Genomic DNA, 22500 nt, shown 5'->3' on the forward strand with positions numbered 1-22500 from the left:
GTGTGTGTGTGTGTTGTGTACCTGTGTGTGTGTGTGTGTTGTGTACCTGTGTGTGTGTGTGTGTGTGTGTGTGTGTGTGTGTACCTGTGTTGTGTGTGTGTGTTGTGTACCTGTGTACTGTTGTGTGTGTGTGTGTGTGTGTGTGTGTGTGTGTGTGTGTGTTGTACCTGTGTACCTGTGTGTGTGTGTGTGTGTGTGTGTGTTGTGTACCTGTGTGTGTGTGTGTGTGTGTGTGTTGTGTACCTGTGTGTGTGTGTGTGTGTGTGTGTTGTGTACCTGTGTGTGTGTGTGTGTGTGTTGTGTACCTGTGTGTGTGTGTGTGTGTGTGTGTGTGTGTGTTGTGTACCTGTGTGTGTGTGTGTGTGTGTGTTGTGTACCTGTGTGTGTGTGTGTGTGTGTGTGTGTTGTGTACCTGTGTGTGTGTGTGTGTGTGTGTGTGTGTGTGTGTTGTGTACCTGTGTGTGTGTGTGTGTGTGTGTGTGTGTGTGTACCTGTGTGTGTGTTGTGTGTGTGTGTGTTGTGTTGTGTACCTGTGTGTGTGTGTGTGTTGTGTGTTACCTGTGTGTGTGTGTGTGTGTGTGTGTGTGTTGTGTACCTGTGTGTGTGTGTGTGTGTGTGTGTGTGTGTGTGTGTACCTGTGTGTGTGTGTGTGTGTGTTGTGTACCTGTGTGTGTGTGTGTGTGTGTGTTGTGTACCTGTGTGTGTGTGTGTGTGTGTGTGTGTGTTGTGTACCTGTGTGTGTGTGTGTGTGTGTGTGTGTGTGTGTGTGTTGTGTACCTGTGTGTGTGTGTGTGTTTGTGTGTGTGTGTTGTGTACCTGTGTGTGTGTGTGTGTGTGTGTGTGTGTACCTGTGTGTGTGTGTGTGTGATGTGTGTGTGTGTGTGTACCTCTGTGTGTGTGTGTGTGTGTGTGTTGTGTACCTGTGTGTGTGTGTGTGTGTGTGTGTGTGTGTGTGTACCTGTTGTGTGTGTGTTGTGTACCTGTGTGTGTGTGTGTTGTGTGTGTGTGTGTGTGTGTGTGTTGTGTGTGTGTGTGTGTGTGTGTGTGTTGTGTGTNGACAGGTGGGAGACACAGGTGGGAGACAGGTGAGACAGGTGGGAGAGGTGGACAGGGTGAGACAGGTGGGAGACAGGTGAGACAGGTGAGACAGGTGGGAGACAGGTGGGAGACAGGTGAGAGACAGGTGGGAGACAGGTGAGGAGACAGGTGAGACAGGTGAGACAGGTGAGGACAGGTGAGAGACAGGTGAGAGACAGGTGGAGACAGTGAGACAGGTGAGACAGGTGGGAGAGACAGGTGAGAGACAGGTGGGAGACAGGTGAGAGACAGGTGAGAGACAGGTGGAGACAGGTGGGAGACAGGTGGAGACAGGTGAGAGTGAGAGACAGGTGAGAGACAGGTGAGAGACAGGTGAGAGACAGAGACAGGTGGGAGACAGGTGGAGGTGAGAACAGGTGAGAGACAGGTGGAGACAGGTGGAGACAGGTGGGAGACAGGTGGGAGACAGGTGAGACAGGTGGGAGACAGGTGAGAGACAGGTGAGAGACAGGTGGGAGACAGGTGAGAGGTGAGACAGGTGGGGAGACAGGTGGGAGACAGGTGAGAGACAGGTGGGAGACAGGTGGACAGGTGGGAGACAGGTGGGAGACAGGTGGGAGACAGGTGGGAGACAGGTGAGAGACAGGACAGGTGGGAGACAGGTGAGACAGGTGAGACAGGTGAGAGACAGGTGAGAGACAGGTGGGAACAGAGACAGTGGGAGACAGGTGAGAGACAGGTGGAGACAGGTGAGACAGGTGGACAGGTGAGACAGGTGAGAGACAGGTGAGAGACAGGTGAGAGACAGGTGGGAGACAGGTGAGACAGGTGGGAGACAGGTGGGAGACAGGTGAGACAGGTGAGAGACAGGTGAGAGGGTGAGAGACAGGTGAGACAGTGTCAGGTGCAGGTGTGTGTCCTGGATTATAATTCAGATCTAATTCCTGAATTTCTCCACATGAAACAAAAACTGACTCAAAGTTCAGCCTTCTGTCAGGAAAAAGAAACTAAAGGTCCGTCCAGTCCGGTCCAGTCCGGGTCCAGTCCGGGTCCAGTCCGGGTCCAGTCCGGGTCCAGTCCCGAGTGTTTCAGCTGAAGGGACGTTAAACCAGAAGATGAATCTGTTTGTGGAGTTGATCTCAAACACAGAATGAGAAGGAGAAACATCTGAAGAGCACAAGTTTGGATATTTCTTAAAAACAGAATCTGCCACAGAGTCCCCACAGAGTCCCCACAGTTTTAAACAGAGTCCCCACAGAGTCTCCCACAGAGTCCCCACAGAGTCTCCACAGAGTCCCCACAGAGTCTCCCACAGAGTCTCCACAGAGTCCCCACAGAGTCTCCCCACAGAGTCTCCACAGAGTCCCCACAGAGTCCCCACAGAGTCCCCACAAGTCCCCACAGAGTCCCCACAGAGTCCCCACAGAGTCCCCACAGAGTCCCACAGAGTCCCCACAGAGTCCCCACAGAGTCCCCACAGAGTCCCCACAGAGTCAGAGTCCCCACAGAGTCCCCACAGAGTCCCACAGAGTCCCACAGAGTCCCCACAGAGTCTCCCACAGAGTCCCCACAGAGTCCCCACAGAGTCCCCACAGAGTCTCCCACAGAGTCCCCACAGAGTCTCCCACAGAGTCCCCACAGAGTCCCCACAGAGTCTCCACAGAGTCTCCCACAGAGTCTCCCACAGAGTCCCTCCCACAGAGTCCCCACAGAGTCCCCACAGAGTCCCCACAGAGTCCCACAGAGTCCCCAGAGAGTCCCCACAGAGTCCCCACAGAGTCCCACAGAGTCCCCACAGAGTCCCCTAGTGTCTCACCGCTCTGTATTCTTCCTCGGAGGAGAATCGTTCTTTCTGGATCCGGGTCATGTACAGAACATCTGTGTCGGGCAGCGCCTCCTCCAGGCTCTCAAACTCCTCCTGCTCCAACACAAACACAGATACACAAACACACCACACACACACACCACACACACACACACACACACACACACACACACACACACACACACACACACACACACACACACACACACACACACACACACACAGTACACACACACACACACACACACACACACACACACACACACACACACACACACACACACACACACACACACACACACACACACACACACACACACACACAAACACACACACACACACACACACACACACACACACACACACACACACAAACACACACACACACAAACACACACACACACACACACACACACACACACACACACAAACACACACACACACACACATACACACACAGGTATTAATATGGCACACAGTAAAACCTCTTCATGTGTCTTAACGAGCTCATGAACAAACAGAATGAAAAACTCGTGGAAATGTCGGGACTTGTTAAAGCTGCAGTTTGTGGAGCTTCGTTCTGCTGTTTTTTCTCTTTTGATTTTACAAAACTAATGAACATTTTATTTGTTTGTTTCCCAGTTTCACTCGAGTGTTTCACTTCAGAGTTAAAGAACACTGAGATGTTTCAGTCCCGCGGTGGTGGGCGGAGTCTCGTACCGCTGTAATGACACATTAAAAGCAGCTCAGACCTGTTTGATTCCTTTGGAGGCCACGTAGCTGCAGATCTCCGGTGGCATGTGCAGGTTCTTGGGGGCCACGTATCTCAGCGTGATGCGATACTGCGTCAGGAGTTTGGCGAGAGAGTGAACGGTGCGACCGTGTTTCAGGTCCCCGACCATCGTGATCTGACAAAACAAGAACAAGAGACAAGAACGAGTTTGAGGTCGAGACAAGAACGAGTTTGAGGTCGAGACAAGAACGAGTTTGAGGTTGAGACAAGAACGAGTTTGAGGTCGAGACAAGAAACGAGTTTGAGATCCTCGACCATCGTGATCTGACAAAACACAAAGAAGAAAAGATGTGGACTGTTTTTTAAATCCAGTGTTTCTCAAGTTAAAGAAACTGACTTTTTGTGGATTTTTCATGTGGGAAATAAACTCATTATTTATATTTAACGCTCTTCTGTTTCAGTTCTGACTCATGAATCTGTTCAAAAGGCACTCAGAATATTGGTATCGAATATCACTTTGAGTATGAGTATCAGGATCAGCAGTTAATGATATCAAAGAGCCTGGATAATAATCGGCCAATACCGATACTGAAACCTGTTTATCCTCATTGATCATGAGTAAAACTCTAAACTCCTGGGGAATCATCAGGACGTTCTGAACACAGAAGGTCAAAGAGGAAGAACCAAAGGAAGAACTCTGGACCAAAGGGCTTAAAATGAACTCAAATCAGGTCCAAAAAACACAGAGGGAACAGGCTGTGCTCCATTTGAGACAGAAGAACTGTGCTGTAGTAACAGAACATTAGTAGATAAAGTTTTTACCACTTAGAATTTAAACTCAGCCATGTGTTGATTTTATAAAGTATACAAGTATAATTTATATATAAGTATATAAAAGTATAAAGTATATAAAGTAAATAAACTCACGGTCATCCCGTTGACGGTGCCCAGCTCCTCTCGGATGGTGAAAAACGTCCAGAAGAGCCTGAGTCGGATGTTCTCCAACTCCATCTCCAGCGTTTATCACCGGCTTACGGCAATGACGAGAGGCAGACTGAAGAGAAGAGAGAGAGGGAGGAGAAAAGAGGAGGAGGAGGAGAGAAGAGGAGGAGAGGAAAGAGGAGAGGAAGAGGAAGAGGAGGAGGAGAGAGTGAGGTGTTTAATGTGACACCAAAGTTGTTGGTAAATGTTCAGTGACGATTAAGGTAAAACTGATTCTTTTTGTTGTTACTGTAAGAGAATTGAAGTTATTTATCCTCCTCGTTTTTCTCTCAGTTTCACATCGACTCACAGGAGCAACAAAAACTATTTTTGGACGGTTGGTTTTTGGCATTTTGTGGGGCAGCAGCAGCAACATTTGAAAAAAATCCTATCTGTGTCATTAAAAGATCAGATACAGGAGCAGAGGGACCAAACATCTGATCTGTGGGACTTCAGGCTGCAGACTGAACGTGGACCTGGAGACCTGGAGACCTGGAGACCTGGAGACCTTGGAGACTTGGAGACCTGGAGACTTGGAGACTTGGAGACTGGAGACTTGGAGACGTGGAGACTGGAGACAGTGAACCTGTTCTCACCTCCACGCTCCGGCGTCGGGTGGCGCAGCAGAGACGTCGTCGTGTCAGAAGGGAGAGTCGCTGTGCGACTCCGTCCAGACCATGAGCTGCTACGCCGACGTCCTCGTGCTGCGCCACCCGACGCCCGGAGCCGTGGAGGTGAGAACAGGTTACACCTCAGACTGTCTCCAGGTCTCCAGGTCTCCAGGTCTCCAAGTCTCCAGTCTCCAGTCTCCAGGTCTCCAAGTCTCCAAGTCTCCAAGTCTCCAAGTCTCCAGGTCTCCAAGTCTCCAAGTCTCAGTCTCCAAGCAGCCCAAGTGAAGTCCCACAGATCAGATGTTTGGTCCCTCTGCTCCTGTATCTGATCTTTTAATGACACAGATAGGATTTTTTTCAAATGTTGCTGCTGCTGCCCCACAAAATGCCAAAAACCAACCGTCCAAAAATAGTTTTTGTTGCTCCTGTGAGTCGATGTGAAACTGAGAGAAAAACGAGGAGGATAAATAACTTCAATTCTCTTACAGTAACAACAAAAAGAATCAGTTTTACCTTAATCGTCACTGAACATTTACCAACAACTTTGGTGTCACATTAAACACCTCTCCTCTTCCTCTCCTCCTCCTCTTCCTCTCCTCCTCCTCTTCTTCCCTCTCTTCTTCTCTTCAGTCTGCCTCTCGTCATTGCCGTAAGCCGGTGATAAACGCTGGAGATGGAGTTGGAGAACATCCGACTCAGGCTCTTCTGGACGTTTTCACCATCCGAGAGGAGCTGGGCACCGTCAACGGGATGACCGTGAGTTTTACTTTTATATACTTTTATATACTTGTATATAAATTATACTTGTATACTTTATAAAATCAACACATGGCTGAGTTTAAATTCTAAGTGTAAAAACTTTATCTACTAATGTTCTGTTACTACAGCACAGTTCTTCTGTCTCAAATGGAGCACAGCCTGTTCCCTCTGTGTTTTTGGACCTGATTTGAGTTCATTTTAAGCCCTTTGGTCCAGAGTTCTTCCTTTGGTTCTTCCTCTTTGACCTTCTGTGTTCAGAACGTCCTGATGATTCCCCAGGAGTTTAGAGTTTTACTCATGATCAATGAGGATAAACAGGTTTCAGTATCGGTATTGGCCGATTATTATCCAGGCTCTTTGATATCATTAACTGCTGATCCTGATACTCATACTCAAAGTGATATTCGATACCAATATTCTGAGTGCCTTTTGAACAGATTCATGAGTCAGAACTGAAACAGAAGAGCGTTAAATATAAATAATGAGTTTATTTCCCACATGAAAATCCCACAAAAAGTCAGTTTCTTTAACTTGAGAAACACTGGATTTAAAAAACAGTCCACATCTTTTCTTCTTTGTGTTTTGTCAGATCACGATGGTCGAGGACCTCAAACTCGTTCTTGTCTCGACCTCAAACTCGTTCTTGTCTCGACCTCAAACTCGTTCTTGTCTCGACCTCAAACTCGTTCTTGTCTCGACCTCAAACTCGTTCTTGTCTCTTGTTTTGTCAGATCACGATGGTCGGGGACCTGAAACACGGTCGCACCGTTCACTCTCTCGCCAAACTCCTGACGCAGTATCGCATCACGCTGAGATACGTGGCCCCCAAGAACCTGCACATGCCACCGGAGATCTGCAGCTACGTGGCCTCCAAAGGAATCAAACAGGTCTGAGCTGCTTTTAATGTGTCATTACAGCGGTACGAGACTCCGCCCACCACCGCGGGACTGAAACATCTCAGTGTTCTTTAACTCTGAAGTGAAACACTCGAGTGAAACTGGGAAACAAACAAATAAAATGTTCATTAGTTTTGTAAAATCAAAAGAGAAAAACAGCAGAACGAAGCTCCACAAACTGCAGCTTTAACAAGTCCCGACATTTCCACGAGTTTTTCATTCTGTTTGTTCATGAGCTCGTTAAGACACATGAAGAGGTTTTACTGTGCCATATTAATACCTGTGTTTGTGTTTGTGTGTGTGTTTGTGTGTGTGTGTGTGTGTGTGTGTTGTGTGTGTGTGTGTGTGTGTGTGTGTTTGTGTGTGTGTGTGTATTGTGTGTGTTGTGTGTGTGTGTGTGTGTGTGTGTGTGTGTGTGTGTGTGTGTGTGTTTGTGTATCTGTGTTTGTGTTGGAGCAGGAGGAGTTTGAGAGCCTGGAGGAGGCGCTGCCCGACACAGATGTTCTGTACATGACCCGGATCCAGAAAGAACGATTCTCCTCCGAGGAAGAATACAGAGCGGTGAGACACTAGGGGACTCTGGGGACTCTGTGGGGACTCTGTGGGAGACTCTGTGGGGACTCTGTGGGGACTCTGTGGGACTCTGTGGGAGACTCTGTGGGACTCTGTGGGAGACTCTGTGACTCTGTGGGACTCTGTGGGACTCTGTGGAGACTCTGTGGGACTCTGTGGGGACTCTGTGGGAGACTCTGTGGGACTCTGTGGGAGACTCTGTGGGGACTCTGTGACTCTGTGGACTCTGTGGGGACTCTGTGGGGACTCTGTGGGAACTCTGTGGGGACTCTGTGGGGACTCTGTGGGACTCTGTGGGAGACTCTGTGGGACTCTGTGGGGGAGACTCTGTGGGGACTCTGTGGGGACTCTGTGGGGACTCTGTGGGGACTCTGTGGGGACTCTGTGGGGACTCTGGGGGACTCTGTGGGGACTTTGTGGGGACTCTCTGTGGGGACTCTGTGGGGACTCTGTGGGGACTCTGTGGAGACTCTGTGGGAGACTCTGTGGGGACTCTGTGGAGACTCTGTGGGAGACTCTGTGGGGACTCTGTGGAGACTCTGTGGGGACTCTGTGGGAGACTCTGTGGGGACTCTGTTTAAATCTGTGGGGACTCTGTGGGGACTCTGTGGGGACTCTGTTTTAGATTCTGTTTTTAAGAAATATCCAAACTTGTGCTCTTCAGATGTTTCTCCTTCTCATTTCTGTGTTTGAGATCAACTCCACAAACAGATTCATCTTCTGGTTTAACGTCCCTTCAGCTGAAACACTCGGACTGGACCCGGACTGGACCCGGACTGGACCGGACCCGGACTGGACCCGGACTGGACCCGGACTGGACCGGACTGGACCTTTAGTTTCTTTTTCCTGACAGAAGCTGAACTTTGAGTCAGTTTTTGTTTCATGTGGAGAAATTCAGGAATTAGATCTGAATTATAATCCAGGACACACACCTGCACCTGACACTCTCACCTGTCTCTCACCTGTCTCACCTGTCTCCCACCTGTCTCTCACCTGTCTCCCACCTGTCTCCCACCTGTCTCCCACCTGTCTCCCACCTGTCTCTCACCTGTCTCCCACCTGTCTCACCTGTCTCCCACCTGTCCACCTGTCTCCCACCTGTCTCCCACCTGTCTCTCACCTGTCTCACCTGTCTCCCACCTGTCTCTCTCCACCTGTCTCCCACCTGTCTCCACCTGTCTCCCACCTGTCTCCCACCTGTCTCTCACCTGTCTCTCACCTGTCTCCACCTGTCTCTCTCCCACCTGTCTCTCACCTGTCTCCCTGTCTCCCCACCTGTCTCCCACCTGTCCCTCACCTGTCTCCCACCTGTCTCCCACCTGTCTCTCCTGTCACCTGTCACCTGTCTCACCTGTCTCCCTGTCTCCCACCTGTCTCTCACCTGTCTCTCACCTGTCTCTCACCTGTGTCTCCCACCTGTCTCACCTGTCTCACCTGTCTCTCACCTGTCTCCCACCTGTCTCCCACCTGTCTCTCACTGTCTGTCTCACCTGTCTCCCACCTGTCTGTCTCACCTGTCCTCCCACCTGTCTCTCCACCTGTCTCCCACCTGTCTCTCACCTGTCTCTCTCACCTGTCTCTCACCTGTCTCTCACCTGTCTCCACCTGTCTCCACCTGTCTCACCTGTCTCCCACCTGTCTCTCACCTGTCTCTCACCTGTCTCTCACCTGTCTCACCTGTCTCCCACCTGTCTCACCTGTCTCCCACCTGTCTCCACCTGTCTCACCTGTTCTCCCACTGTCTCCACCTGTCTCTCACCTGTCTCTCACCTGTCTCCCACCTGTCTCCCACCTGTCTCCACCTGTCTCCCACCTGTCTCCCACCTGTCTCACCTGTCTCCCACCTGTCTCCCACCTGTCTCTCACCTGTCTCCCACCTGTCTCACCTGTCTCTCACCTGTCTCCACCTGTCACCTGTCTCCCACCTGTCTCACCTGTCTCCCACCTGTCTCCCACCTGTCTCTCACCTGTCTCTCACCTGTCTCACCTGTCTCCCTCTCACCTGTCTCCCACCTGTCTCCCACCTGTCTCACCTGTCTCCCACCTGTCTCTCACCTGTCTCTCACCTGTCTCACCTGTCTCCCCACCTGTCCCCACCTGTCTCCCACCTGTCTCACCTGTCTCCCACCTGTCTCTCACCTGTCTCACCTGTCTCACTGTCCTCACCTGTCTCCCACCTGTCTCTCACCTGTCTCTCCTGTCTCACCTGTCTCACCTGTCTCCCACCTGTCTTGTCTCACCTGTCTCACCACTGTCTCACCTGTCCCACCTGTCTCCACCTGTCTCTCACCTGTCTCCACCTGTCTCACCTGTCTCCCACCTGTCTCCCACCTGTCTCACCTGTCTCCCACCTGTCTCTCACCTGTCTCACCTGTCTCACCTGTCTCCCACCTGTCTCTCACCTGTCTCTCACCTGTCTCACCTGTCTCCCACCTGTCTCCCACCTGTCTCCCCACCTGTCTCCCACCTGTCTCCACCTGTCTCACCTGTCTCCCACCTGTTCTCTCACCTGTCTCCCTGTCTCTCACCTGTCTCTCACCTGTCTCCCACTGTCTCACCTGTCTCCCACCTGTCTCACCTGTCTCTCACCTGTCTCACCTGTCTCACCTCCCCACCTGTCTCCCACCTGTCTCCCCTGTCTCCCACCTGTCTCACCTGTCTCACCTGTCTCACCTGTCTCACCTGTCTCTCACCGTCTCACCTGTCTCCCACCTGTCTCTCACCTGTCTCACCTGTCCCTGTCTCCACCTGTCTCCCACCTGTCTCACCTGTCTCTGTCTCCCACCTGTCTCCCACCTGTCCCACCTGTCTCCCACCTGTCACCTGTCTCTCACCTGTCTCTCACCTGACCTGTCTCACCTGTCTCACCTGTCTCTACTGTCTCACCTGTCTCACCTGTCTCACCTGTCTCTCTGCTCACCTGTCTCACCGTCTCCCACCTGTCTCCACCTGTCTCCCACCTGTCTCCACCTGTCTCCACCTGTCTCTCACCTGTGTCTCTCACCCTGTCTCACCTGTCCCTGTCTCCCACCTGTCTCTCACCTGTCTCACCTGTCTCCCACCTGTCTCACCACCTGTCTCTCACCTGTCTCCCACCTGTCTCTCACCTGTCTCCTGACCTCTCACCTGTCTCACCTGTCTCACCTGTCTCACCTGTCTCACCTGTCTCCCTGTGTTGTAAACCCGTTGGACTGTGCTGATGTCGTGGACTCTGATGTTTGTGTGTTAAATGTTTCTTGTTCAGAGCTTCGGTCAGTACATCCTGACTCCTCACATCATGACCGGAGCCAAGAACAAGATGGTGGTGATGCATCCTCTGCCCCGAGTCAACGAGATCAGGTCAGTCCCGCTTTAGTCCTGTTTAGACCCGGTTTAGTCCTGGTTTAGTCTGACCTTCTGTGTGAACGTGGCTGCACCTTCAGCCTCATTCACTTCGATGTTTTTCTGCAAAGCTCAAAACCACAGCAGCAGCTCCTCCTCCTCCTTCCTGATTGGCTCTTTCCAAACATGCTCCTGGTTTCAGCTAGAACAGCTAACCTCAATGAGCTTCATTTGACTGGAGCTGAACGCTGTGGAAACAGGTCCAGAAATCCTGGAAAAGTCCTGTAGATTTAATTTGTTTCCCTTCGCTCCAGTGTTTGTTCAGTTTTCATGAGTCTGTTCTGATTATTTCTGAACGTCTTTTGTTTAAAAGAAACGACAGTAAATGTTCAAAAACTATAATCCCAAAACCATAAGGAGAGAGGAAACGGTTCATGTTTCAGATTTAGAACTAAAAGTCTGATCAGTTCTACACATGGAGGTGCTGGAAAGTCATGGAAAAATTCACTTTAGTCATGAAAAAATCATGGAATATTTTGGACATTTTGTCAGTGAAAAAGCGTGAGACCCTGGACCTGACTCCCGAGTCTCCTGTTCTTAGGATGTAACTAATCCAAAATATCATGATATCGTATCGTCAGAATAATACATCGAATCTCAAATGTCTGTGTTGAAATTCATTGTTATGATGCAGAAATGTCTAAAAGAAACAGAATAAACTACAGAGACCATGATGCTTTGCTTTGTTTCAGTCCAATTTACACAATGAAATAAATTATGAAGAACTTTAAATCTTAAGTCTCTGGTTTACGACAGAAAGTTTAATATTCACAATGTTTTTATCTCTTCAAAATATCACAATAAATATTACACACACACACACACACACACACACACACACACACAGACACAGACACACACACAGACACAGAGACACACACACACACACACAGAGACACACACACACACAGACACACACACACAGAGACACACACACAGACACACACACACAGACACACACACAGACACACACACACACACAGTTGAGACTTTGACGTGGTTGTGGTGTGTGTTTCAGTGCGGAGGTGGACTCAGATCCTCGTCGTGCGGCGTATTTCCGACAGGCGGAGAACGGGATGTACATCAGGATGGCTCTGCTCGCCACCGTGCTGGGAAGATGAGCCTCTGCACACGGCTCACACACACGGCTCACACACACGGCTCACACACACGGCTCACACACGCGGCTCACACACACGGCTCACACACACGGCTCACACACACGGCTCACACACACGGCTCACACACACTCACACGGGCTAAAACAACACACACTCTGCACAACATTCTTTTTTGTTTACTTCATTTTCTCTGATAAGTGTTTGATTTACTCAGAAGTATTACAATATTTTAGCAACTTTGCAAAACTGTGACCAGATCTGGACATTCCAAATACTGCCCTGGTACTACACTTGTACTACACCAGTACTACACCACTACTACACCTGTACTACAAATACTACTACCTGGTATCACACTGGCACTAAACTCATACTGTCCATTCCAATTCACTTTGTTCCTGTGGCACATTTCACAAACAGTTTCCAAAATGCTGCACAACAACAATAATAATGTAATAATAATAATAATGATGTAGAATTCCTCAGTCGATTGGGTAAAATCCACGATAAAAAGAGAAATTCAATTTGTCGACTGGACGAAAGTTTATTTGGTCAAAAACATTTTTCAACTTGTCCAATCTGTTTCTTCACTTCTGTCAGACACTGGTGACACTGTCTTATATCTGCCAGAAGGGGGCGCTCACTACACACACACTACTCTGACACACACGCACACACGCACACACACACGCACACACACGCACACACACACGCACACACACACGTTTACAGTTTGTGTTTGTTGGAGGATGCACAGACGAGACGAGAGAGCAACACTGGACCTGAGTCTGTTGTTCATCTGCACATAAAATCCTGGAGTCGCTCCCGTGAGGTTCAGAGTCTGAGGAAAGATTTTTGTTTGGGAGGAGTTCAAGAGGCTGTTTTTGTTAAGAGATGGAAACAGACTCAGACACCGTTGAGTAACAACTCCGTCCTCAAACCTAAAACAAAACAAATACAACTAGAGGAGGAGGTCAGGTCAGGACCAGAGGTGTGAAAACTCCAGTATGACCTGAGTGACTCTGCTGATAAGATCCACACTCATGCAGGTCAACAGATCTAACAAACAAACTGTAAACACATGTACATGTGTGTGTTAGTGTGAGAGTAATGTGAGTGTAGTGAGCGCCCCCTTCAGGCAGATATAAGACAGAGTCACTGAACTAAAGTGAAGAACAGTTTGGACGAGTTCAGAAACAGATTCAACCCAAATAAACTTTTGCCCAGTCGACAAATTGAATTTCTCCTTTTGCCAGTATAATGATAAAATAAACACTTAGATTTAATCACACTAGTCTGAAAACAATAAGAGCAGAAACTATGGAATAGCAATAAATAAATAAAACCAATAAAACTCCTGCGGTGTGAGGTCGGTCACAGAGAAAGTCCTGTCCTCCAGGGTTTAAGTCTCGTCTTAGGTCCCACGAGCTCGGACCTCGGACCTCAGCGCTGTCCCCAAACTGTCCCAGAATCATTAGTTTTTCCATCGAACGCACAATCACTGAGTTTAAACCTCCACCTGCACATTCCGCGCTTCGAGTGTTTACTGTTTACATTTTTTTTCAGAACACACATTTCTTTAGAACACTTAACTCTTGTCTCAGGTTTCATTATGATTCTGTCGTTTCGCTGTGGCACAAAGGACCAAACTCTTGTTTCCAAACCGTTTCTTGTGATTCTGCTGTTTGGGTTCTGATCCAAATCCTCGTGTTGTTTTTGATGCTGGTGTCGATAATGTAGCAATGAACTGGAAATTCATTCAATTTCATAATGTTTTTCTATCAGACTTTTTCAATAAATACAAGAAAATGGGAACGATCTTTGTGCTGTTGTTATTTAAGTTTAAAATCAGATCCAGACTGAGATGAACGTGAACAGAGGAGGAAGAGGACGACGAGGAGGGACACTGAGTGACACTGAGCTTGAGTAAAAGACACTGTGGTTAGAGCTGAGTTTATTTTTATTTTTTTTTCAGCAACAAACAAAAACAGAATTATTTGGACACAGGAGTCACACTTCACAATATAATAAAGAAAAAATATAAATGGTGATAAATTCTAAAGTTGCAAAAAAGAGCAAGAGACGTGTGAAATAAAACTCAGTTATTTAAATGTAAATGTAGAGAGAAAATAGAAAAGTAATGAAATATAAAATCACAGCTTTATGAGGTCACAGGAAGACAGCAGATGATTGACAGGACACAGGTTTATCAGTTACATAAGGGTGAGTTGTACAGTTGTAGGGAGTATTAATAATTTAAGGACAAGTGAATTGTAGAAAATAACTTATATTTTTCATATTTTCTCTTTTAAAAACGCATGCTCACCTGGACAGACATAAGAGCTGGCAAGTTGATTTGTTACTCATATAATAAAATTTTCTTATGTATTTATTTTGTAGGCCTATTTTTTTAACTTTTATTAAGTGCTGCATGTGATTATTATTAATACAATTGTTATTAATATGACTATTAATATCATCAGGCCTACCTACAATTTGTAATTTTTCATTCTCCTTTGCCTGATGTTTCCTACCTTTGATGCTATTATTAGAAAATAAATAAAAGGAATATCAGTGGTATTTCAAATTAAACCAAAGTGTGCTTATGTAAACCAAAAGTAACGATACACAGCTGTGAGGAGTTACAGTTGTAGGGAGTATTATCCGTTACATGATACTCCCTACAACCGTACAACAAGTTAGTCGTCATTTTGATTTTTCTTTAAAAAAAAATATATACATATATATAATCTCTTTTACCTCACCTGAAGAAGCAATAATTTGAAGACAAGTTAATTGCAGAAAATAACTTGTATTTTTGATTTTTGTTCTATTTTAAATCGAGCGCCCAGACTAAAAGTGTGTTTCCCTGGAGATGCCGGGGATTGAACCCGGGGCCTCATACATGCAAAGCATGCGCTCTACCACTGAGCTACATCCCCACACTGACAGTCGAGTCTGTCTGTGTTTATATCATGTACACAGACCGAGTTCTGGCATCACAGATTTATACATGTTCAGACTCATATAAACACAGAAATACACAGATGACACTTGAAATATCAAATATATCTGAGTATTTCGTAGATTTCACGGTTTAAAATCTGTGTTTTGTGGCGTTTTTCCGGTGGCGCCGCCGCAGTTTGACCGCTGAGAGGAGCGGGAGTGCGCATGCGCGGGCGGATAGCGGGCCGCTCTTCGGCTTTGAGGCTAACGACGCTTTTTCTGCGTATTTACCGTGAAATAAGAAGAAAAGTCCCATGTCTCTATGATCCAGACAAAACCGCAGCGATCACCGCAGCGACCCGCACCACAGTCAGTCCACACACGGTAAGACACTCTGCGCTTTAAAACACGTTTCTGCGCCGCTAGCTTATTGTGAGAGCTGTCACGTATCCTTCCGCCGGACTCCGCTGAGAAAATACACTGGTTTAAGGAGGACTAGACCCTGTGAGTAAATCAGCACAGAGCGCGCGTTTCCACAAAACATCTTCAAAATTGTACACTCTGTGATGAAATATGAACATTTGATTCAAGCCGAATTCGCTAATAGACCGTTTGTAATTGAAATCAAGTAATGCGACATATTCTGCTTAAAACTATCTTACAAATATTTGTAGAAATGTGTAGAATTTACTGAAAGGTGACGCCATTTTTAAATCAGTTGTTGCACGCTCGTGTGCTCGTGGAGCGCGTGAACAAAGATGAAAAATGCACCAATAAATCTGATCATCAATTTAAATTCTACTTTACACTTGGATTTGACTGTCATTTCAAAGTAAAAGCCGTAATTTCCTGCAGAAATAATTCAAATGAAAGATATTTAAGAGGTTCTGAAGGTTATTAGAGCGGAGTGTGAAGTGGAATGAATGAAAAAGGGCAGATTGTGGTGATTAAAGTGATTTTTGTTGTGTTTTTATTCACTGTAAAACACAGAGTCATTGTCCATGTGTCGGATTAACAGAGGATTAAACCAAGGACACAGAGACACGCACATTTAACATTTAACACGCCCCAACAAACAAAACCTCCTAAAAACAACACCGAGCCACACAACACTTCACACTCAAACTGCACACGAGACCCAGGAGCAAGTCTGAGGAACCTCCAGTTCAACTCCAACTCCAACTCAAACTGAAGCTGAAGCTGAAACTGAAGTGAGTCTGAAGAGAAGCAGAGGCGCAGACTCAGGATCTGTTGGATAAGTGCCTTAGTTAAAGCCACAGATGAACTTAAGACCACAAAAAGCTCCAGTCCTAGAAAGTCAAACTGGACTGAGACCGGAGGGACCGGGAGGGACCGGGGACCGGGGACCGGGGAGACCGGGGGGACCGGGGGACCGGGGAGACCGGGGAGACCGGGGAGACCGGGGAGACCGGGAGACCGGGGAGACCGGGGAGGGGGACCGGGGAGACCGGGGAGACCGGGGAGACCGGGGAGACCGGGGAGACCGGGGAGACCGGGGAGACCGGGGACCGGGGTCCAGAGAGACTCTGTCCCTGCAGATTTACACAAAAACCACTCATTTGTCCCAGTTTTATACAAGAAATGTCCCAGTGTCTCTATTTCTGATCAATTTGATCTAAACCGGGACTGAACTAGGACTAAAATAGGACTATAATAGATCTAAACCAGGACTAAACGAGAGCTAAACCAGGACCAAACTGGGACTGAACTGGGACTAAACCAGGACTAAAATAGGTTTATTTCAGGTCTAAAACAGGACTGAACCAGGTCTAAACCAGGTCTAAACCGGGTCTAAAAAGGGACTATATCAGTTTTTTTTCAGGTCTAATCCAGGACTAAACCAGGACTATCTTGGGTTAAATCCTGCAGTGTGTAAACTCCATCAGTGGTTCAGTAGAATCCAGGACAAAGGAGAAAAACGAGTTTGTCGACTGGACAAAAATTTGTTTGGTCAATTACGTTTCTCAGCTTCGTCCAGACTTCTTCTTCTTCTTCTTCTTCTTCTTCTTCACGTCCAGTCGATAAACTCACTTTTCTCCTTCGTCTTAAATCCTGCAGACTGAATTTCTTTAATCTCAGTTTTTACTCTGATCCACACGAGAGTCGAGGACAAAGACGACTCACACTTTTTAGTTTTATTTACACAAACATCCAAACCCGAGTCTGGTCCCCCTAAAACATCTCCTCAAACATCTCCTCAAACATCTCCTCAAAAACAAGACTCCTCTGGGCAAAAAGAGAAACACACAAACTAAATGATGATTCTGAATTTTTATTTTAAGAGTAAAACCAGGACCAGACCAGACGTCTCATGGACTTCACTTGTTCTGGATCTGTGGGTCTGTGAGGAGCTGCTTTGGTCCCAGGTTCAGCTCAGGGTAGTTCTGCTCTAGACCTGGTTTTAACTTGGTCTGGTCCTGGTCTGGTCCTGGTCCTGGTCTGGTACTGGTCTTGGTTCTTGTGTAGATCTGAAGTGAGAGGAGCTTAAACCCTCGGCCTCCTGCGTCAGAACAAAGCTCTGATTGTTCTTCTAAACGAGACTTTTGTCAGACGCTGGGATCATGTGAGGACCAGAGCCACGACCGGAGCCACGACCCACGACCAGAGCCACGACCGGAACCAAGACCAGGAGCTTTTATGGACTTCAAAATAAAATGATGAGACAGAACTGAAGCTGGAGGAGACGAGAACACGACGGGAATAAAGAGGAACATCTGTGGAGATTCAAAATGTGCATGTGAAGAAGAACACAAAAGACCTGGTCTAGTCCTGGTTTAGTCCTGGTTTTAGTCCTGGTTTTAGTCCTGGTTTTAGTCCTGGTTTAGTCCTGGTTTAGTCAGTCCTGGTTTTAGTCCTGGTTCATTCCTGGTTTAGTCCTGGTTTAGTCCTGGTTCAGTCCTGGTTCAGTCCTGGCCCGTTTATTTGATGGAGAGTGAAGTTTGTGGTTCGTCTGACGCTCTGGTCGATCACGTCCATCTTCTCTGATATTAAACCTGATCCTCTGACGTTTTCTGAAGACTGCGTTTAAAGAAAGAGTATGGAACTTTCCTGGGTGTTACAGAGGGACTATTAAACTTCTGTGGGCTTTTCACATGTCACATGTTTAGATCAACATGTTCATTTTACTGTTTTGGAAATGTTTGATTCGTCCAAAACAACAGATTTTACTTAAGTTTTTTTTTTCGTATTTATGGAGAATTGTGGTGTGGGAGCACATGGGCGGAGCCTCGTACAGACTCGTACTGCTGCTAATCGTAAGAAGAGTTTGACATAGAAACGTGGGCGACTCTAAAACCTCCTGAGACGGTTTGTGATGAGGGAATTTATTAGAGCAGCGATTCAAACAACATGGAGGAAAATAAAATCCAGATTTAGCATCAAGTTCCTCTCAGCGTTGGATTTATATTTATACATGAACAGAGGGTCTCAAAATAATCATTCTGCAGGCCAATAATTCTGTCAGTTCTTGTTCACATTTTCACAGAATGTTCAGATGGTTTTCTATGTTTTATTTTTGTTGTGTTTTCAGGTTGAGTCGTTCAGTCTGAAACAGAATCATTTCTTGTCTTGAATCTGCTGCTCAAACTCACCAAGACTGAACAGAGACGGTTTGGTGAATCCTGAGGAAACGATCGGAAGTGAAACCATGTGCAGCTCCTTCAGACTTTAAAATCAGACGACAAGACACGAAAATGTCAAGAATTCTGTGTGTCGACATGAAACTTGAAGAAACACCAAACCGTCACTCGAGGAATCTGAGTTTCCAGACTTGTTCTCCTCACAGACTCTTGAGGCATCAAGAGTTTTTCATGAACTTGCTCTTGTTTCTCTTGTTTCTCTTCTGACGTTGATGTTGGTCCAGATCCTTTAGTCCTGCAGAAGCTGAACTCATTTTTGGTGAAGTTTTGTCCAGATGTTGTGTTGAAGTTTCAGTCTTGGTGAGTTTGAGCAGCAGATTCAAGACACTAAATGATTCTGTTTCAGACTGAACGACTCAACCTGAAAACACAACAAAAATAAAACATCACAAATCAAATCTTCATCTGTTTCTGGAGATTCTGTCAAAATGTGAGTTTATTTCAAAAGTATTGACCTGTGAAATGGTGTCACATGTTTTGGGACTCTGTATATAATCTATATATTAGTATATATCTGTTATTGTGTTTGTGTGAAGTGCAGATTTGTAGAGTTTGAGTTGAGAGTTTCCTGTTCAAACCACAAACTCAAACTGGAGCAAACTCATGTAGAGGAAACTGGGTGTAAACAAACAACTGCAGGTGAGATTTATCAAAGCAGCTCCAGTAACAAATATACAAACGATATAATCACTTTCCAACAGATCAATAGAAAACAGACACAACAGATCATCAATAACCAATCAGAACGAACCAAAACCAACTTCAAAGTCGACATATTATCAACACTCAGACTCACACAGGCTCCTCCCACATCACACAGGCTCCTCCCACATCACACAGGCTCCTCCCACATCACAAGTCTGAACTAATAACACACACACACACACATACACATATACGCGCACACACACACGCACATACACACACACGCACACACACACACACGCACACACACACACACACACACACACACACACACACACACGCACACACACACACACACACACACACACACACACACACACACACACACACACACACACACACACACACAGACAAATGACTCCACAGATAAATCCTGATGCAGAGTCACATATTTGGACATTTATTTGTCTGTAAATTGGATTAAGTAAACAGAATGTAGAGAGTCTAAGATTTATAACGAGGTGTAACATGCCCACGGGAAATATCGGCTCCTATCAGCAAACATATCGGCTGATAGCCAATATGCTTCCAGGTGCTCATATCGGCCGATAATATTAGCCAACCAATATATCGGTCGGGCTCTAAAACAAACACAAATCCAGCTCTGAGTGTGACCAGGAACAATACGACACAACGACACAATGACACGACACAACACGACACAACAACACAACGACACAACGATACAACAACACAAAGACACAATGACACAATGACACAATGACACAACGATAAAACGATACAACGATACAACAACACAACAGTAGTGTGATACAGGTTTCATTAAATGTTGTGTGTGTGTTGTGTGTGTGTGTTGTGTACCGTTGTGTGTGTGTTGTGTACCTGTGTGTGTGTGTTGTGTGTGTGTGTGTTGTGTACCTCTGTGTGTGTGTTGTGTGTGTGTTGTGTACCTGTGTGTTGTGTGTGTGTTGTGTACCTCTGTGTGTGTGTTGTGTGTGTGTTGTGTACCTGTGTGTGTGTGTGTGTACCTGTGTGTGTGTGTGTGTGTGTGTGTGTACCTGTGTGTTGTGTGTGTGTGTTTGTGTACCTGTGTGTGTGTGTGTGTGTGTGTGTGTACCTGTGTGTGTGTGTGTGTGTGTGTGTGTGTACGTGTGTGTGTGTTGTGTACCGTGTGTGTGTGTGTACCTGTGTGTGTGTGTGTGTGGTGTGTACCTGGTGTGTGTGTTTGTGTGTGTGTGTACCTGTTGTGTGTGTGTGTGTGTGTGTGTACCTGTGTGTGTGTGTGTGTGTGTGTTGTGTACCTGTGTGTGTGTGTGTGTGTACCTGTGTGTGTGTGTGTGTACCTGTGTGTGTGACCTGTGTGTGTGTGTGTGTGTACCTGTGTGTGTGTGTGTGTGTGTTGTGTACCTGTGTGTGTGTGTGTGTGTGTGTGTGTGTACCTGTGTGTGTGTGTGTGTGTACCTGTGTGTGTGTGTGTGTGTGTGTGTGTGTACCTGTGTGTGTGTGTGTGTGTGTGTGTGTGTGTGTGTGTGTGTGTGTGTACCTGTGTGTGTGTGTGTGTGTGTGTGTGTGTACCTGTGTGTGTGTGTGTGTGTGTGTGTGTGTACCTGTGTGTGTGTGTGTGTGTGTGTGTGTGTACCTGTGTACCTGTGTGTGTGTGTGTGTGTGTACCTGTGTGTGTGTGTGTGTGTGTGTGTGTGTACCTGTGTGTTGTGTGTGTTGTGTGTGTGTGTGTGTGTGTGTACCTGTGTGTGTGTGTGTGTGTACCTGTGTGTGTGTGTGTGTGTTGTACCTGTGTGTGTGTGTGTGTGTGTGTACCTGTGGTGTGTGTGTGTACCTGTGTGTGTGTGTGTGTGTGTACCTGTGTTGTGTGTTGTGTACCTGTGTGTGTGTGTGTACCTCTGTGTGTGTGTGTGTGTGTGTGTACCTCTGTGTGTGTGTGTGTGTGTGTGTGTGTACCTGTGTGTGTGTGTGTGTGTGTGTACCTGTGTGTGTGTGTGTGTGTGTGTGTGTGTACCTGTGTGTGTGTGTGTGTGTTGTGTACCTGTGTGTGTGTGTGTGTGTGTGTGTGTGTACCTGTGTGTGTGTGTGTGTGTGTGTGTGTGACCTGTGTGTGTGTGTGTGTGTGTGACCTGTGTGTGTGTGTGTGTGTGTGTGTGTACCTGTGTGTGTGTGTGTGTGTGTGTGTGTGTGTGTACCTGTGTGTGTGTGTGTGTGTGTGTGTGTGTGTGTGTGTGTGTGTGTGTACCTGTGTGTGTGTGTGTGTGTGTGTTGTGTACCTGTGTGTGTGTGTTGTGTACCTGTGTGTGTGTGTGTGTGTGTGTGTGTGTGTGTGTACCTGTGTGTGTGTGTGTGTGTGTGTGTGTACCTGTGTGTGTGTGTGTGTGTGTGTGTACCTGTGTGTGTGTGTGTGTGTGTGTGTGTGTGTGTGTACCTGTGTGTGTGTGTGTGTGTGTGTGTGTGTGTGTACCTGTGTGTGTGTGTGTGTGTGTGTGTGTGTGTGTGTGTGTGTGTGTGTGTGTGTGTGTGTGTGTACCTGTGTGTGTGTGTGTTGTGTACCTGTGTGTGTGTGTGTGTGTGTGTGTGTGTACCTGTGTGTGTGTGTGTGTGTACCTCTGTGTGTGTGTGTGTTGTGTGTGTGTGTGTGTACCTGTGTGTGTGTGTTGTGTACCTGTGTGTGTGTGTTGTGTACCTGTGTGTGTGTGTGTTCTGTGTGTGTGTTGTGTACCTGTGTGTGTGTGTGTGTGTGTGTTGTGTACCTCTGTGTGTGTGTGTGTGTGTGTGTGTGTACCTGTGTGTGTGTGTGTGTGTTGTGTACCTCTGTGTGTGTGTTGTGTGTTCAGAGCTGAGTCATGGCGGACCCCGGCTCTCGTCCCCAGAGGAAGATGTCCACGGCGGGAGAGAGTGTGTACAGAGTGTTGGGACTGGAGAAAGGAGCGTCTGCAGAGGACATCAAGAAAGCCTACAGGTCAGTCTGGTCCTGGTCTGGTCCTGGTCTGGTCCTGGTCTGGTCCTGGTCTGGTCCTGGTTTAGTCCTGGTCTGGTCCTGGTCTTGATCCTTTTCTTTCTCTCTTCTTTCGCGTTCAGAAAACTCGCTCTGAAGTACCATCCAGATAAAAACCCGGAGAACCCCGAGGCGGCAGAGAAGTTTAAGGAGATCAACAACGCCAACTCCATCCTGAACGACGAGAACAAACGACGCGTTTACGATGAGTACGGATCCATGGGCCTGTACGTGTCCGAGCAGTTCGGAGAGGAGAGCGTCAAGTACTACTTCCTCATGTCCAAGTGGTGGTTCAAGGTGAGGACCG

The 22500-nt window shown here is 47.2% G+C and overlaps 3 protein-coding genes and 1 non-coding gene across 5 annotated transcripts in view; 2 read left to right on the plus strand and 2 right to left on the minus strand.

The window, feature by feature from the left end:
• Positions 1-2031: 2031 nt before the first annotated feature.
• LOC129407723 (CAD protein-like) lies at positions 2032-4652 on the minus strand. Its single transcript, XM_055149718.1, has 4 exons — positions 4524-4652; positions 3616-3771; positions 2855-2956; positions 2032-2205 (listed from the first exon to the last, which is right to left on the minus strand). Exons 1-4 carry the CDS (start codon positions 4605-4607, stop codon positions 2032-2034), a joined length of 516 nt encoding a protein of 171 aa, XP_055005693.1. The 5' UTR covers positions 4608-4652.
• A 559-nt stretch (positions 4653-5211) lies between these two features.
• On the plus strand, positions 5212-13733 carry LOC129407662 (CAD protein-like). Its single transcript, XM_055149358.1, has 6 exons — positions 5212-5311; positions 5819-5944; positions 6679-6834; positions 7303-7404; positions 10661-10755; positions 11816-13733. Exons 1-6 carry the CDS (start codon positions 5255-5257, stop codon positions 11916-11918), a joined length of 639 nt encoding a protein of 212 aa, XP_055005333.1. The 5' UTR covers positions 5212-5254; the 3' UTR covers positions 11919-13733.
• A 1055-nt stretch (positions 13734-14788) lies between these two features.
• trnaa-ugc (transfer RNA alanine (anticodon UGC)) lies at positions 14789-14860 on the minus strand. Its single transcript has one exon. It is a non-coding gene; the product is annotated as a tRNA-Ala (tRNA).
• Positions 14861-15093: 233 nt separating this feature from the next.
• The window catches only part of dnajc5ga (DnaJ (Hsp40) homolog, subfamily C, member 5 gamma a), a 21993-nt gene continuing 14586 nt past the window's right edge, over positions 15094-22500 (plus strand). For both annotated transcript variants that reach the window (XM_055149360.1, XM_055149359.1), the window contains exons 1-3: positions 15094-15248; positions 22033-22157; positions 22277-22490. In XM_055149360.1, coding sequence (XP_055005335.1) covers positions 22042-22157; positions 22277-22490 — 330 coding nt within the window. In that variant the 5' untranslated portion in view covers positions 15094-15248; positions 22033-22041. The remainder of the gene's footprint in view (positions 15249-22032; positions 22158-22276; positions 22491-22500) is intronic.

Source organism: Boleophthalmus pectinirostris, unplaced genomic scaffold, assembly GCF_026225935.1.
Source record: "Boleophthalmus pectinirostris isolate CB_2022bp ecotype Guang Dong unplaced genomic scaffold, ASM2622593v1 HiC_scaffold_13, whole genome shotgun sequence".
Classification (NCBI taxonomy): domain Eukaryota; kingdom Metazoa; phylum Chordata; class Actinopteri; order Gobiiformes; family Gobiidae; genus Boleophthalmus; species Boleophthalmus pectinirostris.

Bases quoted from the DNA above. Each gene is read 5' to 3' on its own strand.
- LOC129407723 (XM_055149718.1), bottom strand. From the start codon at position 4,607: ATGGAGTTGGAGAACATCCGACTCAGGCTCTTCTGGACGTTTTTCACC. The intron at 2,957-3,615 runs GTCTGAGCTGCT...GTGTTGGAGCAG, and splicing joins CCTCCAAAGGAATCAAACAG to GAGGAGTTTGAGAGCCTGGA. The intron at 2,206-2,854 runs GTGAGACACTAG...TGTGCTCTTCAG, and splicing joins CCGAGGAAGAATACAGAGCG to ATGTTTCTCCTTCTCATTCT.
- LOC129407662 (XM_055149358.1), top strand. From the start codon at position 5,255: ATGAGCTGCTACGCCGACGTCCTCGTGCTGCGCCACCCGACGCCCGGA. The intron at 5,312-5,818 runs GTGAGAACAGGT...TCTTCTCTTCAG, and splicing joins CGACGCCCGGAGCCGTGGAG to TCTGCCTCTCGTCATTGCCG. The intron at 6,835-7,302 runs GTCTGAGCTGCT...GTGTTGGAGCAG, and splicing joins CCTCCAAAGGAATCAAACAG to GAGGAGTTTGAGAGCCTGGA.